General features: G+C 35.3%; 1 protein-coding gene and 1 long non-coding RNA gene across 10 annotated transcripts in view; one reads left to right on the top strand and one right to left on the bottom strand.

Annotated features, from left to right (window-relative positions):
• The window catches only part of NBEA (neurobeachin), a 452,703-nt gene that overhangs the window by 383,860 nt on the left and 49,071 nt on the right, over positions 1 to 19,772 (top strand). For all 9 annotated transcript variants that reach the window (XM_064409011.1, XM_064409015.1, XM_064409017.1 and 6 more), the window contains 2 exons: positions 1,075 to 1,194; positions 11,882 to 12,034. In XM_064409011.1, coding sequence (XP_064265081.1) covers positions 1,075 to 1,194; positions 11,882 to 12,034 — 273 coding nt within the window. The remainder of the gene's footprint in view (positions 1 to 1,074; positions 1,195 to 11,881; positions 12,035 to 19,772) is intronic.
• Positions 7,825 to 19,296, bottom strand: LOC135294141 (uncharacterized). Its single transcript, XR_010356294.1, has 3 exons — positions 19,189 to 19,296; positions 8,704 to 8,942; positions 7,825 to 8,462 (listed from the first exon to the last, which is right to left on the bottom strand). It is a non-coding gene; the product is annotated as an uncharacterized LOC135294141 (long non-coding RNA).

Raw genomic sequence — 19,772 nt, 5'->3', positions numbered from 1 at the left:
AGTTCCCTGACTTGTTCAAAAATTTCATAGAAGGAAACAGAGAATGTTTAAAATTAAATTCAAATAATAGATAAGTAATACTGTAATAAAAATTGTGATCTGGTGATCATGAGCTGCTTTGATTACCAAAATTTCCAGATGATAAGGATATGCAATGAAATAAGTTTGGGTATGTATTTAATGAAAGGGATTTTCTTAAAAACATTCTCCATGAGACTTTGGCAAAGAGGAAGAACGAACATCCATCCCTGTAGGCACACCGCCAGCTATTAGTTGAATAAGAGAGCTAATGGAGTAGTGGTGAAAAACCAGGTTTCTGCCACTGATCTCAGTATTCAGGTTCTACTGTCAAATTAAGGCTTTGGTCCACTGTTAACCCCTTCACTGCAGAGGAATGTAGCGACATCAAAATGGTTATCCAGACTGTCTAATACCTGAGCTCTTCCTCCCCAAAAGCTGGTAGCTGTTTCCATTTAATATAAACTGGGATATGGTTTCAAATAGAATTAGAGAAAGTAAAGACTCTAAATATTTAATCTCTGTGCCTCTGCTCCAAAGTAAAACTGCATATCCTGGAACCATAGTCTGCCTCATAACGACCGTAGAGCCATTTGTCTCACCTTGATGCTAAGTGGAACCTACTGAGCTCTTTTCAGTTAAATGAAAGCACAAGAAAGATTTAGAAATAGGATTTTAAAAAGATTTTGACATACCAACATGCAAGGAGTACACAAAGCCCAGTTATATAAATAACACAGAATGTGTTTGGGGTGGTTGCAGTAAAGGAGGCAGTCATTGTGAACTGGAACTAGGCTACATATGTCTGATAGGTAATTAGTCTTATGGTATAGAACTCAGGATTTGTTTGTGTAAAATGTGTTAGTGCCAAGAAATATACTCAGGTGTTCAGTGCAGAAATCCATGCATACATATAGCTATGAGGCGCCTTTTTTTTTTTTAATTCTGCCTTTGTGAAGTATTTTGATTTGCAATAGGCTTTTGGATTTTGCCAGAAACCTGATGCACGAGTCCTTGTACTGTTTTCTTAATCTGTCATAATTTCATTAACTACAGGAGCCCTTTACAACATTCTTTCTAAATGCAAATGATGGCAAGTTTGACCACCCAGATCGAACCTTCTCTTCTGTGGCCAGGTCCTGGAGGAACAGCCAAAGAGACACATCAGATGTGAAGGTAACATATATGTTAAATAAATGGATAAATATGCAATTTCATTATGGTATTTTTGTTTATGTAAACATGAACAAAGTGCTGTATTATATTTTATGTTTATATACATATATCTAATTTCTTTCTATTCAGTGCACTAGGTATAGCATAAATAAATATAAGTTGATAAAGTTTATTGTTCTAACACAAACAATCAAAGATTCTTTGAAGTTGAGTGGACAAAAGATGAGATTTTTTAGAGAAAAACAACCTAACTGATCTAATTTAGATCAGATAATCAGGAGATGGAGAAAAGCTCAATAAATTGTTCTTTCCTGCTGTTAACTCAATATTTGGCCCACTCCATAAAACACAGCAGGAATTGGATTTGACCTTAAAGTGTCATATTGTTATAGCTTGCCTAGCTCTGGGTTTGCATTGCCTGGGGCAATTAATAAAGCATTAATGACAAGACCCATTTAAAATGTTGGCTTTTCTCTACAGCTTTAGCTTTTACTTGAATGTGCCTGAGGATATTATGCAACAATACACATTAGATTAAAACAACTTCTACACTATATACAGAAACAGCCAGAAAGCAGGGTGATTTTACTGCTGTTATTCCTTACCTTTGTATTTACCTTGTTAAATACAAAGGGTTATTGTTCATAGACATGGGACCTTTCCTTCCATCAGAAGGAAACAAAAATCTAGAAATATTTTGAATAATATGCTCCCTTCTTGATTCTTATTTCCTAGTAGTAAAGTAGGTAAAGGCTTCACTATAAAAATTGCTCTTTAAAAAAAAGCTCACATTTTTACAGTGAATATATTTCTCTTCTATTTATATTCTATATTTCATACTAGGAAATGGTCATATTGCCATTATATTTATTTATTTATTTTTATCTTTCATTTGTCTTTGCAAAGAAAAAAAAGGGGGAAAAATGTATATTTGTTGATTTATTTTTATTCCAGAGCTCCTGTTTGCATAAGTATTCCAACAGTCTCAGAAGGGACAAATCATGTTGTTGTTACTCAGTTACTAGTTAGAATAAATAATTGCAAATTATATGGTCATCCTAAAAAATGCTTTTTAAAGAAATCAACCTGAACCTCCTACAAACCATTTTATGTTTATTCATGCTCGTCTGGAAGTCAATGGCTTTTTAAGTACTATCACTCTTGCCCTTGTAAGAAAAACAGTAAGTTTCCAAATTTGGAAGCAATTTGAGGTAATATCTACTATATCTGATATAGCTTCAAAGGCCTGACATTTTGATTTTCAATGAAATCCGGTTTTCCTGTAATTCCACTAGAATATGTGGGAGAGTGACTTCCTAGGAATGGGGCTCAAACAAAGGATAAGAGCCTTAAACTGAGAAACAAGGGAAGACAGTTGGAAGTGACTGTAATCTTCTTGTCTGGCTTTAGTACACAGGAGGAGGGCAGTTAAATACATCAAGGCACTGCAAAAGATAAAGGAATATCTGTGGACAGACGGAGAGATGGTATTCAAGTGGGGTATATAATTAGTGAAAGGATTGTTCCTAAACTAGCAACCAAATGAGTTATCAGTAAAACAATTAACTGAAATGTTTGTCTGAAAATACCAGGAGTCTTGTGAACCAAGTGGGATAACTTAAACTGCTGCTGCCAGCCATTGCAAGGATGAAGGAATTAGGGATGGATAACAGCTGCATTGCAAAATGTATTTGTATTAAAAAACCCTCAACTTATCAAAATAAAGCAAATATTAAAAAGGTACTCAGAACCAGATACCTTCAGAAAAGGAAGACAAAAGGTGAAGAAATGAAGTAGCTATGTTCTTTAATGCCACTGAGTGTAAGAAAAGGAATCGGGGATAGCAGGTAAAATAGTAAAAATTAGGGTCAGAATTGCTCTAGGGGAAAGACTGTAAAACAAGGTGTTCCAGAATACATTTGGCAGTCTACTATAGAGCCCCCACATCAGATTTATACATATATACACATTTCTGTTATTCCATTAGTAAGAGAAATACTACTTGGAGCTAAGTCATTACAGAAAATCTAATATGGGAGTAACAGATGAGGTACGTTAGTCAATAAGTGTTTTCTCCAGATAATCCCTGACCTGTTCATTCAGGGATACATTAGGGATTAAAGCTGCTGTTTAAAATAGGGGTTTGTTAATTAATGAATATACAGGGAAGGTGGGTTTAGAAAATGACATTGAATTGATTTATTTTGAATTGATTCAGCTTAAGATGAAAATAGATTAATAAAAGATTAAAAAATGAGCTGAATCTTTAAAAGATGCTAAAACATATAGAAAGCATTCATAAACTATCAAACAAAAAAAATCTGTAGAAATTAGGGGAGATTAATACCAGCATTCAATATATTGCACTACCAAAATAATTTATTTTATATTAATACAAAGCCACTACTGGAATAAATCTACTGAGGTACACTTCAATAGCCTAAGCAAAATATGTCAATGCATTCTATTTTGTCCTCAATTTAAGAAGAAAACCAATATAACAGGACGGCAGAAAGTTTATCATGATACCAAGGGTTTATCCTTAGATTATAACAACTGGAATATCTCATGAAATCTAATTTCCACCTCAAACAGTCTGATTAGTCATTCACTCAGAGCCATTTTGTTCTCAGATAACATATGTTATTACTTTTTTCCTTTTCCTTGTCCAGTTTTTAGTATGAATTCTTGCTGAATAAAGCAAATGCTTAGTGCTTTCTTTGCTGGAAATCATCAATTGTAAGATATACCTGAACTGGAGTTAGCCATAAGAAAAAAAAAGTGTGTTAGGATACGGATAGAAAAATGTGTGTATGTGTGGGATAATTAATGTCTAAAGTGGAGACACATAAATGCTATGAAGTATGCAAACATATGAAAGGGAAAATAATTATTTCTCAAGGAACAAAGAGGGAAGGAACCTCAGAGGAAAGGATTCAGAGTGGAAAAATTATTATTTAGGCAAGAGAGTATGAACAGATAGAGTGCAGTTGAATATTCTCTGAGTTTCAATATCCCCACAAAGGGAAGTAGCAAACTCCTTATTTATAAAACTTTTCTTTTTCTAAGGAGACTGGCAAAGCACTGGCAAGGCCCTTTGATTTGCAGAGTCTGTGTTTCTTAGCAATCAATCAAGAATGAGTATAGCAGCTAATTGTTGCTGTTGTTTGTTCCTTAAGATCTTAATGAACTTCATTTCTCAATGCCATTACATCAGGGCCAACTTTTCCCTGAGGCTTTGAAGTTCAATCTGCAAAATGATAGGGAAATGGACTATTATTAATACTACAAATACCTTATTTTTTCAGATTAGTTGTGCCACTGTTTAGAATGCCTTGCAGGCTTTTCAAACACTTTAATAGTTTTCAGGGATTTGAAAAGCAGTGAGGTTTGGGGAACTACTAAGAAACCCCCTCAAAATTTCTGGCCATTTTTGTCACTCTCCTAAGAGCAGCATCCACTGTCTTGCACAACAGAAAAGCTTCAACTCTGAGAGTGTGAATTATTAAAAAACTACTGGTCAGCTGTCTGGCAACTTCTAGAATTTATCCAGCAGTCCTGTTAGAAAGGAGAGAGTGTGCAAAAGAGAAGATGTGTACAGGTTGTGTACAGAATCTGAAGGCATGCTCTCTGTTAAAGTTTTCTGTATACTTGTGTAGCTTCTTCTGGCTCCACATGTAGCTATACATGGGGGGAAGAGCTTGGTAGTGTGGATTTCCTTGTGATATACATGCTGTAAATCATTTTCCCATCCTAAAGATTTTTTAAGTCTTTATGGTAGATATTTAGTGCATGGAATAGAGGCTATCCATCAAAGTAGCAAACTTTGAAAACTGTTAGGACTAGCAAGTGTTCATTATTCATGTATTCCTTATCAGAAATTTGAAATTCATCTGAGCTGCTTTAAGCACATTTATCTCTGATCTTACTAATCTCATTAATTATTGTGGCACAGGTTATGAAATAATTTTAAATCAGTGTGTGTAATGAATTAATCTGACATTCTTCATTGCTGTGTGTTGTAAGATAGTCACAATTTTTGCTACAAAGTAATGTATTAAATAATTATATGAAGTGTCTTTATTATTTATTAACAAGGACTAACTAAAAAAAAATTGTTTAGGAAAATAAAATCTGGAAGGTTTTTTACATTAGTTACTGTTTAAGAAAGAGGACTATGAGGTACATTATTTTCAAGTGCTTCAGTAAGTGCTGAAGTAGGTCAATTTTAACTAATGGACTGAGATGTTTAAGTACTGCAGATGCTTTCCACAACTGTTCTTTTACAGCCTCAATGTTGTCTGAAAAAATACATCCAAACCACTTTCACAGAACTCGGCATTAAAATTTAAAAGCCAAATACCTGGAATTTGCAAAACAATATGTATTCTTTAGGAACCCACATTTCTGTGTGTCCAGCTCCTTTCCTTTCATGTTTGTGTCCTCCCTGGCATTCCCTCTCTGTTTCTCCCTTTCTTTTCACTCCTTCCCTGTCCCCTTTAAATATGTGTGGTCTCTTCTGGGACTAAATTATTTCACACTGAGCTAATGAAAATAGGGCTGTGGCAGTAGCTTAATCAGCCTGAAAATAAGCTGTAATTCTGGCATCCCAAATTGTGGCAAAAAGTAGACCACCTTTGTAAAATGAAGTGTATGATAGATTATTGCTCAATAAAGGATTAAAGATTTACTTAGACCGTGTTGTTCCTTACTCTCAGGTTGTTTTTGTTCATTTTCAAGAGACTCATTCACCTACAGTGGATGAAACAGAATTAATACAGTATGTGCTGTGTTAGAGTGGTAACACACAAGGGAGAACCTGGATAACACAGTTTATTTTAATGTGTCTCCCTTTATCAACATCGACCTTCTCTCGAGATAATCAGTACAAGCTGGAGGAAGAATGAACGTTCGCGGGGTGACCTTTGAGGAAGCAAGTCACCCGGAAATGACCATAACTTGGCCAGTCAGCTTGCACATTTTTTCCTTTCTAACCCCCACCTCCTCCCCCCCGCCCCACTCTGTTTTTTGGTAACATTGACTTCCCCAGAACCTCCTGGTCAGATGCTAATCTTTCCTAATACTTCTCAAACTTGTTATATGACTTAAATAGTCGGTTTAGAAGTTAGAAAGGTAGCTCTGACAAAATGTCAGTAAAGTGCCTTAGTGTGAAATGGAGGAACTCATGACTGACTTATTGACCCAGTACTAGACTCTCGTGGAATTAATGGATGCCAGGGGATCAACCTTTTGGGAAGAAAAGAAAGAAAGAAAAAGAAATGGAAGCTTTAAAACCTTGAAGTGAATTATACTAGAAAAGTGAAAACGTCTGGGTTGAATTTGATTTCATTGGGAGGCCATAAAATGGCATACCCTTAGCAAAACATATTAAACAGAAATGTCAGATTTGATGCAAGTGGTGTACAATTATAATAGTGTTAATAGCAGTCCTCTATCACCTGAAGACATATTTTTAAAGTTTAATTTCTCAGCAGTTTGGATTTGTCACAGGCTTGTAAATTAGAAAATGCATTTGGGGGATGTTTTCTTATATGAAGACACAAGGCATATAATACTGTTAACTATACCTTGGGGTTTTAGTATAGCTATTAAAATAAACAAGAGATCACATTTACAGACAAGAAATGTCTGTTACAATATTAATTTTGCTTTTTTTTTTTTTTTTTGTTAATACACCCTTCAGTAGCTTTACTGCATCATTCTTCATGTGAGAAGAGCCCAGCTTCTTGGGCGGTTTGAAAGGCAGCTGACTATTAAATGATGGAAAGCTAACCTGTCTTATTAGAAGTGTGAATGAAAGGGGAGCAGAGGAGGTTACCAGCTGATGAAATGTCAAGGACAACTAGACAGAAATTACTGCAAATAGGTTTAGATCACTAAAATCCCTATTTTTATTAACTCTTTGAACTCTAGATATTTCTTGTGGTAAAAAATTACCCGTGACAGGTAATGTATTCAGAAAGATTTATTTGGAGCCTTCAATGTATTTTGGCAAGAGCAACGAAACCAATAACATTTACTGAATAGTGTCAGTTAATTCAAAATTATAGGTCAGCTGAGTTGCATGCAATATCATATGCATTTAAAATGCTTGATTGGTATGTGAATATTTAAAAAATGCCAGACTTTTAAAAGTTTCATTTTCTGTGTCTTTTTTCTTTGCATTCCCTCATTTTATGCCAGCTAAATGATGTAACTTGTAGGGAAGCTGTTTGATGGGTTTGTTTGTTTTGATATTCTCCTTCATGTCTTGATTTGCACTTGCTGACACAATGTGTGTATTGTAGGAAAAAATATTTTGAGATTTGTGTTTCATGAACATTTGTAGCTTGAAACCTACATTTCTCAAAGTCATGGTAGCTTCGAGCTAGCATTTCTTTGCACAAATCTGGCTTTACATTTACCTTTTACCACTAGTGCCACTGAAGGTGCAATAAGATTTTTAAGAAACCTTTTATCAACTATTTTGTCTGTCAAGCAGAAAGCAGATTTGGAGACAGAAGGTCCTCTGTGTCCTATCCCTTGACGTAAATACTATCTCTGAGATACATTTTTATCCTGCTAATTTTTTGAGTCTCCTTGTCCCTATCTTCAGGGTGAATTTAACAATGACACTTCTGAAGTATGAAACTGGTGATTTGTAAAAAGCTGTGTTGTATGACAAATTACACTCTGCTCTGAAGTGAATGAAAAATAGCAGATGCTGTCAGAAAAGTATGCGATCTCCATCTCCAATGTAAAGACTACAAAGGTTGACAAAAACATTTATTTTGGCTTCTGTGTGATGAACATGTGACAAAATATGATATGGCCAAAGTATATAAAGAAGTAAATTAAGTTATGGACTGTTTAGCAATAAATCTGCTAGCTGATTTGGGAAGGTTAGAGGAATATTTTGCATTTCTGTAACAAAAACAATGGAGCAATACATCATTATCCTTAATTTAGACTTTTAGGAGCTTGAAGTCTGTGAATCTGGTAAATAATGCTTTTCAAACATGCAATAAACAATGCAAAGAGAAAACAGTAATTTATTCTCAGTATCTGGGATGGATTAATAGCTAGGATGAGGGAAAATTGACTTAGATTGCATAATGAAGGATTCAGGGCAGTTATTAGATGAAACTCCCGAGATGAAGAACACTGAGACCAGTTGATGGAAGAATTGTGGAATTGCTCTTATTCAAATTCTGGCACAACAGGGTAGACAGATACCTTGCAGGATAGCTGTCATAGCTGAACCTCATCTGGAATGGAAGAATGTACACAGTCACCTCTCTGAATCTCACCCTGAAACAATTATTTATTTGAGGTATCTCTTTCCTGTCCATAGCAGAAAAAGCACCAAAAGAGTGGCTCTCTCAAGTCATAATCCTTATTAGGATATGAACTGGCACAGGCCTGTTTGTGAAACAAAGAAAAACCAAACTCTGACTAAGAAAAATATTAATAGGTTTTGAAAATAACTCTAGCTCTTGCTAGTGTTACCTTTTCCTGCATTTCTTTTGTACATTCTTGCAACTTTCAGTGGCTTCTTAGTTAGCATGATTCTCTCTGGGCCCCCCAAGTTGTCATCTTGTCGTCTCCTCTGAGGTTCACTCCTGTCTGCTCCTTTTCCCAGAAACCTCCTGGGCTCCATCCTTTCTGCCTCACTGTCCTTGATAATCCTTCCTCTCTCTCTGCCTCTCCCAGTTTATACTTCTCTTAGTGAAACATGCTCAGGGGCCCTGGGGAAGAGGATATTTGCCCTTCTATGCCCAGCCACTGCCTGCCTTTGGCATGAGATAGAAGAGACAGCTTCTTCAATTTCTCACAGCAGAATAAACAATGTACACATAAAACCAAAATTTTTATCAACCATCTCTAGCTTGGTTGTATTTTCTACGCATCTAAGTAGCTAATTACATGAATCTGAAGTTCATACATACAGGGTCCCACAGGCTTTCATACTGGGCCTGTGTTTTAGTATATACTAATGCATCCTCTAGAAATGAGAAGGGGATGTATTTATCTGAGCTATTTTTAAGCACTGTGATTTCTTAGTCTAGTAAATACTGGAGACAGCAAAATTGCAAGAGGAACATCAAATGCTATGAAAGAAAACTGAATGGTTAATACAAAGTATGGGAAATATGTAAGTATCTGGGAAAGGTCACATGCGACATGGCTCACATTTCAAGAAAAATTTCAATTCATGCTAAATAGTACTCAAATAAGCAATGTAATTGTAGGCTACACTAAAAATAACATTGAAGAGAATGCTGAGACTAAAACACAGTGGGTTAGTTAATCTTTTTTAAATACTATGTTTAGGTTGTTTTACTTTGACTGAAAGAAAACAACAAAACAACCTACCAGGAGATGTGTAACTGAAATTATTTGGATTCTAGGGAGAGTGTTATTTGAAGAGGATTCAGAAGACTGGCACTGCTTAACTTCCAGAGCACAGGAATAAGACAGCTCAAACTAAACATACACAACACAATAAATCTTATAAAGAAAGTTAATCACATACTTTTGTTTATTCTATTTCTATTTATGTTTTCTGCTATATCAGAGAAGGGAACATTAAATTACCCTGAAAGCAAAGAGCAGCAAAGATAAACTTACTAAATAGAAATAACATTAAACATACTCAGTGGCTTAAATCCCTTTGTTTCAAGATACCCTCATACCCAAAAGGTTAGTAAAATTCAGTTAGACACTAGATGTGTCTCTGGGTAGCACAAATCTTTCAGGTGTGTTAGATGTAAAAGTCCACAGTTACATGCTATGACATTTAAAACTGAAAAAGGAATTTTAACAAATAACTTTTAATGGAATCAAAGGACTTGGTTACTGTAACATTGCAGGTTAGTGTGCCACCACATTGAATAAAAATTGATAGTATTCGCAACCAGTGTTGTGTGCTTCAAGGCTTTTATACAAAGTAGAAACAAATTTTTCTAACTTTTTCCTTAATAAATTCTGCTTCATTTGAATACTGTCTTTAAGATTGACTTCTTGATATTTCTGAGGTCCTTATGAATTTTTCCCTTTTTTTAAGGCAATGCTCTTAGTTCGTCAGTGATTTGTGTGGTAGTATATGTTGGGCTGTGAGTTCTGAGTTAGTAATTTGTTGAAGTCCTGAAAGGTTTCTGTATAGTTTTCTCCAGCTCTGAGGACCGTTCATTCTTTTTTGGGCTCCATTAGAGTAATCCAAAGGTCTTTCCTTGGAACCAGAGATTTAGTGAATCATGTTTTGAGGCAAGGGGGGAAGATTGCTGTTAAGAAATACTCTGAATGAATTAGAGGTGTCTATAATAAAACTTGAGATAGGCATTAAATTAATCTTTTTTCTTCTAACATTACAGGATATTCAGGATTTCTGTCATTTTGGCTTTGCTCTGGCTGCTGTTTTATTATGTACTACATCTAATAATTTAATTCTTTATTTTCTGTTTTGAATTGTAGCTTGTTTCATGATGAGTTATTCAGGTTCAGGCATGTCTCAGTTAATGTTTTATAGTAGTTAAATACTGACTGGATTAGCATTTTAGTCTAACCTATAGTAGTATATTATGATGTAAAGAAGTAATTAAATTGCCTTCTTAAACATACTTAAAATTGTAACAAATACACTTTTTAAAAAATTACTTTATAAATTTGAAAGGTTGCTTTAACTGCTCTATTCTCTATGGAGTTGCAGATCAGATTTAATTAGATAAGTTGGTGTCTGCAGTTGTTTTTTTTTTTGCTTCTCATATCTGCAGCCTTTGAAAGGACCACAAAGACTCAGATTTCAGGTGCTGTGTCATCAGTTTTTATCATGTTACCCAACCGAATGCCATAATGCTTTTAACAATGTAATTTGGTGAATTTAATCCATATCTGGATATTAGAGAAGAGATAGCGAGCTTTAAAGCTTTTTTGTTTTTACTGCAGTTCAATATTTAATGCTAAAATAACAGGAACAAATAGCAATATTCATTATGTCAAAATAGATTCCTGTTTAGCTGTTCTGGAAACTGGGAAAACTTCACACCCCAAGTTACCTATTGTTTATTATATATTGCAGTTATTGATCTTTCACTTTTTAAGTACCATGTATATCTGCTTGAAGGACATTTGTTATACTGATTTTTCCCCCATCTATTCTTGAATTTTTCCTACAGTAGAAAAAGATCTTCACCATGTATTATTTTTCATTATATAGGTGATCAACTTACCACCTTTTTTATGCAATTAAAGAATTAAAGAAAGTAAGATCACAACACTATTATATCTGCAAATTTCCCCTTTTTACATATTTTTGTTAAATAGTAATTTAAAAATCCAATATATTTTCATATTGAAGGCTTAGCATAAATTTTCTTGTACTCTGAAGTACTCTTGTACTTCTTGTTACTCTGAAGGTCTCCTTTACTCATATGCACTACCTTGTCTAAAGTTGTGCTTTTCATAAAAACAGGTATGGGAAAAACAAAGTTTGAATATTTCGTTATGCAGAATACATTTGACTGTGAGTCAAAGAAAGTGGGTTATAAAATTTCTTTTAAAAGGTGCACAGAAACATAAAAAACCCCAGGAATGTTTTAATATGTAGTACAAGAGAGCCTGACTCTGGGAATACCATTTAGGCTCTCTGTTAAATGTGAAGTCTCATTGTGTGTTTTCTCCCTGCTAGGAGTTAATTCCAGAATTTTACTACCTACCCGAGATGTTTGTCAACAGTAATGGCTACAATCTAGGAATCAGGGAAGATGAAATTGTTGTGAATGACGTTGATCTCCCTCCCTGGGCCAAGAAACCTGAAGACTTCGTCCGTATCAACAGGATGGTAAGCTGCACTTTAATTTAGTCTAAGGGGTTCTGTATTTTATCCAGCTAACCTAGTTGTGTTTTTCATCTCTTTAGAACTAGATTTAGAGAAAAAAAATAAAAAAGCAAAAAATTTGCATTCTGTCTTGCTTGACAGACCCCTTTATTTTATAGTAGATTTTCCTTCCATGGGCTCAAATTATGGAAAATTAAATTCAGTTATTTACTCTCTCATGAAAAAGCATAAGACATGCATGAGCCTGGCAATACAAGAAAGCCTGAAAAATTTATGTCTGTTCTTTTTCACCATCTTCTACATCAAAAAATAAAAGAATACTATAAATGCTGTTATCTTGCAAGCCATCTTGTAGTTGTTATTCACCTGAAGGGATGCACTGCCTGTTCATCAAGATTAACTGGAAGTGTAGAAATGTGAACATAAGCAAACAACTGCAGTCTTTGAAGAAATTCTGAAATTCTGAAAAAGAACTACTCTGACATAAATCACCATAAGACCTCCAGAATTTAAGCAGAAAGAACATTTCTGGTGTATATTTTTTCTTTAATTTTGATAGACAATTATTTTATTATTGATAAAGTTAATACACGTGTATGCTTTTAGGAATTTTTAGGAAGAGCAAGGTACATTCACATTCTTTGTCTAGCAATACTTCATTTATGATTATGTTCTGGAAATAGTTCTTCCTTAAAATGCATATTGCTTTCCTTTCGCAAACAGTCAGGACTGTGATTTCAGTAAGCTGTGGCTTCACATGGTTACAGAACTGTTCAGTTTATGCATTATTCCCAATAGTGCTTTTGTGGTAGCATTGCAAATCTAGCAATGTGTTGATTTGTTTGGGTTTTTTTTTCTGATCAGTTTGGTAACTTAATTTTAAGAACTGTCTGTTTAAAGAAAATTCTTCTTTGGCAGTTGATAGAAAAAAATAGCTCTATGAAGTTCAGAAGAATAGAAGAATATTGTAACACCAAACCTATTCCTAGATGTAGATGATTTAGAAGTGTCCTCCATTTAGAAGAATAAGTGGTTTGACATATGTACAACAGTCTCCAAAGGAAGTGATGGCAACCTCATCACTTGAGACATATTAAATGTACTACATAAACCAGGAGAAATGTATTCTGTCATTGACAGATTAGTCTGTCATTGACAGGAAGAAGCTGAACAACATTTCTTGGCCAATTTCTCCTATACCAGATATATTGGAAAATTATTTTTAAAAACAAGTAATTGTCTCAGCTGTTGAAAATAAATTCAAGTGCAATTTTACTAGAAAAGAAAGAGGTGTATTGAAATGATCACTGGAGTCCATTAGAATTCTCAAGCATGGGATGTGCAGTCACAGGCTGCTGTCTCTGGAGTGCCCATGTTGCTGCATTGAGCTCTTTTTGTGTTGTGGTTGTGGCTAAACCCAAACTGAGCCCAGGTGTAAGCACTAAAGTTGACCTAGAGGTTTAGTTTTGACATCTGAAAGAAGCAGTGTGATTTCTTGGTGAAAACAGAGAAGCAAGCTGCCACCTATTGGGGGATATAATGAGAGATGCATAGTAAGGACTCCCATTCTTAAATTTTGTAAGAATCTTCCTTTTATATTAAATTGCATTTCATTAAATTTTCTTTCCACAATGTTGGAATTATTACTAGGAGGATAAAAGACACTATGTGATAAGAGATCACCTGGAAAAAAAGCTTAAGCTTTAGTGTATTTAATTTCCCTTGTGCAATTCCTGCTTTTTAGAAAGTAGCATAGCAGCTCTCAATATAAAAGTTTTGTGCTGTTGAAGAAAACAGCTGCTTACACAAATTTAGAGTATAGCATTTAGGCCTCCTTAGGGCTACAGGACTTGATAGTGAGATGATGACTGATTCCACATGTGTGTAAGTATGCTCAGACTGCCAGGAGACAGACAAACTGATAAGGCTAGAGTAGTATCATAATTACAGGCTTCAAATTGAGTACTTTGGAGATTCTAAAATCACCAATTATCACCCATTTGTATCAGAGCCTTCCTCTACTGTTTTCCAGCCCTTTCCTCACAGATGTGAGCATTATGCCTTTCTTGTACAGTTTTGCCAGGAGGCAGTTTCTGCATGGCCTTCATTCACCTCATCATCTACTTTTAGCAAGAGCATGATCAGGAGCTAAAATTCATCTCTACACAGATACATGCTGTCTTCAAATGAACAGTCAGGAGCCTTGAAAATTATAATAACGTTAGGAACTGCCTACAAAACAGGAGAAAGAGGCTTAGATTTACTTGAATTAGATGCAGAACATAGACTAAAAATCACCTTGGGAGGAAAGAATTGAAGATAATAAGAAGCAGAAGTCTGGAAACCAAAACAGTACCAAAAATAGAGCAGTAGCAAAGTAGGGGTGACAATGAACAACAATTAGATTAGATAAAGTTCTGTAATTCTATATCCACCAGAAATAAGTGTATTTTGATGCCATCTATGGAGAATCATTACATCACAGAGTATATAAACAGTTGTACCTACCTATGGTCCTTTTGAGACTGCACCTGGAATATTGGATTCACTTCTGGATGACTTGAAAACAGAAGCATTCACATTTGGATGGAGTTCAGAGGATGAAAGCAAAGTGAATAACTTTGGGAGTTTAAAGAGCATGATATATGCATAGTATTTTACAAAGCTTATTATGAAGAGCAAGTAGCTAAAGAAGGATAATCCTTTTCATGAAAATGCAGATAGTATGTGTAGTAAGAAGTAATGGAATTACAGTTTCAAAATGTAAAAATTTGAATGTGTAATAATTTTTAGAAAAACTTCCTCCTGTAGGGTTTTATTAACACACACAACAAACTGCCAGTACCCCATTTTTTTGGTCTCTAGAATGAAACTGGTCAAAGAAACAAATACAAAAGGGTTGGAAAGTTTGACATTCCCTACCTAATGTCTGATTCCATTATTTGAGCCGGCCAGCAGATGTATTATTCAGTTAGGTCATCGCCAGGCCAGGCTTTGGCTGTTACATTTTTTTCTTGCGGAAAACATAGCCTGGGTGTGATGCTGATGTGTAAAACACAGCAAGCTTGTGCAAGCCTGGAATTTCTACAGCAACTTAGCAAAGGAAGTAGAGAATATGTTTACAGAATACTAAGGAATGCTTGAAGTAAGGGTTATTCTGATCCCTTATCTATAAAACCAGCAGTAATAATTTCATTACAGTGGGAAGAATCCTATGTGGTAGTGCATAACATGCAGTGGGATATTTTTTCCCCTAGCTGATGCTGTTTTTTTCTGTTCTTTTTTGTTTTTTTTTTTTTTTTTTTTTTGCTTTCTGCAGGCATATATTATATGTAATTTTATGTGGAAGCAAATAAAAATCCTTATATTCTACTTGCACATTTATAGATGTAAGCATTTTCTTTAAATAACAGCAAGAATGCCATAATTTCATCCTGATACTTACTGAAAAAAACACAGAACAGCCTAGGAAACATCACAGAGGCACAGTGTCATAAATCAGCACAATTTAAATAATTGGTTAACAAGCTTTACTAAAATTTTGTGCAAATGAATAAATAGCAGGCTGGGATTTTTTATTGTATCATTTGATTGTTCAGCTGATTGTTTTACACTTCAAACTAAACATGGAAGTGGAAGTGGAAATGGTTTTCCTTCAAAAGAAATCCCTTTAAACTTGTGAAAATTAGACTTATTAAAAAGACTGGAAAAGACAGTCAAGTTACTTTCAAGACCTATTACAGTATCTTCAACATTCGATTTATACATCAGGGATTGTTGTAGCAGTTTTATTTATCCATACAAAGCTGGACTGATTACTATGGAGTTACTCATGAAACATTAATAAAGCACTATGTTCAATGCTAACATGATTATGGTCTGACCTCAGCAATGGTACAAAGGACAGAGGCAGAAAGTGTCCCTGATAACATTACCCTAATGCTGGGCTCATCAATCATAATCTCCCAGTTTACCAGGGAAAAAAAATCCACGCATAAAACCTTCCACAGATGTGCATCTGTAGTCCTACTCAGCCTCTCAGTCCCCACAGACTCAGAGCAGCCCGAGAGCCAGAAATAGAACAGGCTCAGTCAGTAAGTCAAGCATGTTAAATCAAGGCAGGGAACACCACTGTGAAACACTGAAGCACAGCTTTTATAATAAGCATTCTTTAGTTTTGAAACAAAAGATTCAAGATTGTGTAATTCAAAGTTAATTATAATGATATTTTAATTATGGCTTATGCACATATTAAATTACAAATTGCAGTGCTGAGAAAAATGTATTCATGATAAATTACATTTTTGAAAGACTAAACGATGTCTTGTTTTTGTTATACATATTTTGTTCCTATTACATAACTGTTACTAAGATTGAATTTTCTTTCTGTCTCTGAAATGATTTATTTGCACTGCTCTGCTGCCAATTTCATTTTTGTACCATTCCCTGGCTATTCAGAAGCATGCATGGTATTTCATAATTAAAAAGCTTCTTGAATAGTCATTAGAAATAGCTAGTATGAAATCTCTGTGCTATAAGAACCTGGAAGATCTTTTCCTCTTCACCATTCAGCAGCAGTTGACATTTCTTCTCTACCAGATAAGCAGTAGATAAGACTTGATATTATTTCCTCAAAAGTTGCTTTGAATTTATTTTGGGTATTGCCAAGGTTATGCAATTAAAACTGATTCAGGCAAAAGGGATTTCAATCTACTTCAGATTTTTAATTACTTTTAGCAGTGATTTTTTTAAACTTGCTATACTGCTTAAGAATCTTACTTATATCATGGAGACACTTACATAAAGGATCAGTTTCTCTGCAAACATCCCTGAATAAACCAAATCTGTATAGTGTACTTCTTTTCACTTCTATTAAAATATTACTCATTAGTAATTTATAAAAATGTATAAAAATATATAAAAATAGCTTAAAAGAACATAACTAATCTCAGATGGCAGTATTGCCTGAAATACTTTATGAGGAAAGTCAAGGATTTCACTTTGATAGTCAGTGCAAAGAATAGTAGCTGAGGAAGAGAAATATTTGGTGGACAGAATCTGCAATCGCTGCAGAGGACCATGGATATGAGGGGAGAGGAGAGAAGCCCAGCTCACAGGCTGAAAGGGCTGATGATCTTGTTTTCAGCAGATCTGTAAAACCAAACTGTCTCAGAGTAATGATAAGAAAATATCTTTAAATATATTACATATAATTTAATAGCAAGATGGAAAACTCTTTGGAGAGACAGACAGCATATGGAGGGCAAGGCAGCAAGGCAGGAACTGCAGAAAGAGAAGGTGCAACCATGGTGCGGATAAGTGTCAGCATCAGGGTTTTCCACTTCTCTGGTGACAAGAAATACCTGGAAAGATATTGTATAAATCCAGAACTTCTGATGTTTTACACAGCATATAGTCTGTATTATAATAAAAACCACTGCCTCCTACTGACATGCCTGTGAAAAATACCTTTAATATCAAATTAGAATGAGCATAGTGTGGGGAAAGTGTGCAGCATTCATAAAGGTCAGAAAAGAGCTATATTAAGAAGTAATTTGGCTTATAATAACTTTGTTTAGTTTTAACATCAACTGACTAATACCTCTTTCGATTTTACAACAGCTACAGGTCAGATTTTCAGCCTGTGGAAAATATGTGCATACACTTGCCTATAAACATGCAAAACCCACAAAATATGTATACACTAGATGTATAATAATGCTTGCAATTTACCTATTAGCAATAAAATTCACTCCACTGGAATCAATAACATGGTAAACAGCGTCCTTAAAACTCATGAAAAAACTTAACTGGAATGTTGCTATTTGAAAATGAAGCCCTAATAACTGTTCAAACAAGTTAATTTGGGCAGTGCTTGAATAAAACTGTTTTGTGTACATGTTAGTTATGATAGATAATAAGGTGCATGTTGGCTCATTTCTGTTTAAGAATCTTAAAAAATCATATTATAATTATATATTATAATAATATAGATATTACATAATTATATAAGTAATATTTATTATTTTAAAATGTTTCTATAGTTCATATTAAAAAATGCTCATAAAATTTAAGCCCTCAAAAAATTTAAATCCAAAGTACTGATTTTTATGGCCATCACCAGCCTACTTTAAGGATACTATTGCTGTCTTTTTCTGTATGTTTTTCCTACTGTACCTACAAATTATGTTTTTTACAGAAAATTCCCTCACCTTATTCCCTACTGAGCATTGCATATTCTTGAGAAACCAAACGATGTACCTTTGACAGTGAACAGCTCATAAATTTTCAGGAGGCACTTACATGGAGGGGGAGTAGCCTGTGCATTAGAGCAAATTAGGGAGAGGATTCTGCAAGTAACACATGAGTGGCGTTGCAGAAGTACTTGGGAGAAACCAGGTCAGACCTGATACAAGAAGCTTTTCCTGGACTAAAGTAAATCCAGATTATAATGCCTTGACCCACTGAGGGCGAGATGGGACTTTGTAGCATTTTGGTGGCCCTTTCTTGAGGGCACCTTTCCTGTTTTTCATGCCTGGTGCCACACCCCTCAGGATGTCCCTACTTGGAGGCCATGAACATCACACAGCACCCATTTCATCCTGCAGCTGGAGGCTTTGCAGTGCTAAGGCCCATGAAGAGCCCTTCTTCATCACAGCTCTGACTCCTCTTTCCACCTTCTACTCTGGTCCTTTCCCTAAATTCTGCACCAAACCAATGTTACACCAAGCAGCTTCCACTCTTCTGAAATATATATATTCCCTTGCTATAAATTTCCTCAAAGTTTCTTCAAGAAACTAAGGTTCTTCCCCAAGGAAGGACCATTATACCTGTAAACATAATGCAATAAATCTGTTTAAATATTTGGAGACAAAGACATTATATGTAGCTGCTAAAAAATAGCTCATGTAATAAGTTATTAAATAACTATTAATTCACATGAAATAGAAGTTCTCCAAATCTGCCAGGGTCAGTAAGACCTCTAAAATGAAAAGCTGCTGAGTAAGGGCTGGTCATGCAAGTGAAAACTACCTTAGGGAAATATAACATATGTGTGCAACTCTTTTAACTTGAAAGGTCAAAAAAAGTGCAATCCCCCTCATGAGCAAGATTGACAAACTGGTAACAATGAACAAGGTACTCAAAGTACTTTTTACCTTAATCTTCAGTGGCAACCTCTCCTCCCACACCTCTCGAGTGACTAGACTGGAAAATGGGGACTTGGGGAGCAAAGTCCCTCCCACTTTAAGAGAAGATCAAGTTGGTGGCCACCTGAGGAACCTGATTATTTGTCTATGGCACCTAGTGAGTTGCATCACAGAGTCCTGAGGGAATGACCTAGTTGTCAAGCCTTCTCCATGAAATGTCATGGCAGTCAGGAGAAGTCCCTGGTGATTGGAAAAAGGACAACATTGCTCTCACTTTTAGAAAGGGTAGAAAGGTGAGCCCTGGGAACTACTGACCACTTGCCTGGGAAGGCCATAGAATAGATCCTCCTAGAGCCTGTGCTAAGACACATGGAGGGCAGGAAGGTGATTCAGGACAGCCAACACAACTTCCCCAAGGAAAAGTTCTTCCTGACCAACTAAGTGGCCTTGCATGATGGAGTGATGGCATCAGTGGACAAGGAATGGGTTGCAGGTGTCATCTGTCTGGACTTGTGTAAGGCTTTTGACATGGTCCCTTGCAACATCCTTCCCTCTAAATTGGTGAGAGATGAATTTGATGGGTGGGCTGTTGA

The sequence above is a fragment of the Passer domesticus genome, chromosome 2, assembly GCF_036417665.1.
Source record: "Passer domesticus isolate bPasDom1 chromosome 2, bPasDom1.hap1, whole genome shotgun sequence".
Taxonomy (NCBI): Eukaryota; Metazoa; Chordata; class Aves; order Passeriformes; family Passeridae; genus Passer; species Passer domesticus.
This window is presented reverse-complemented; position numbering and strand designations above follow the sequence as displayed.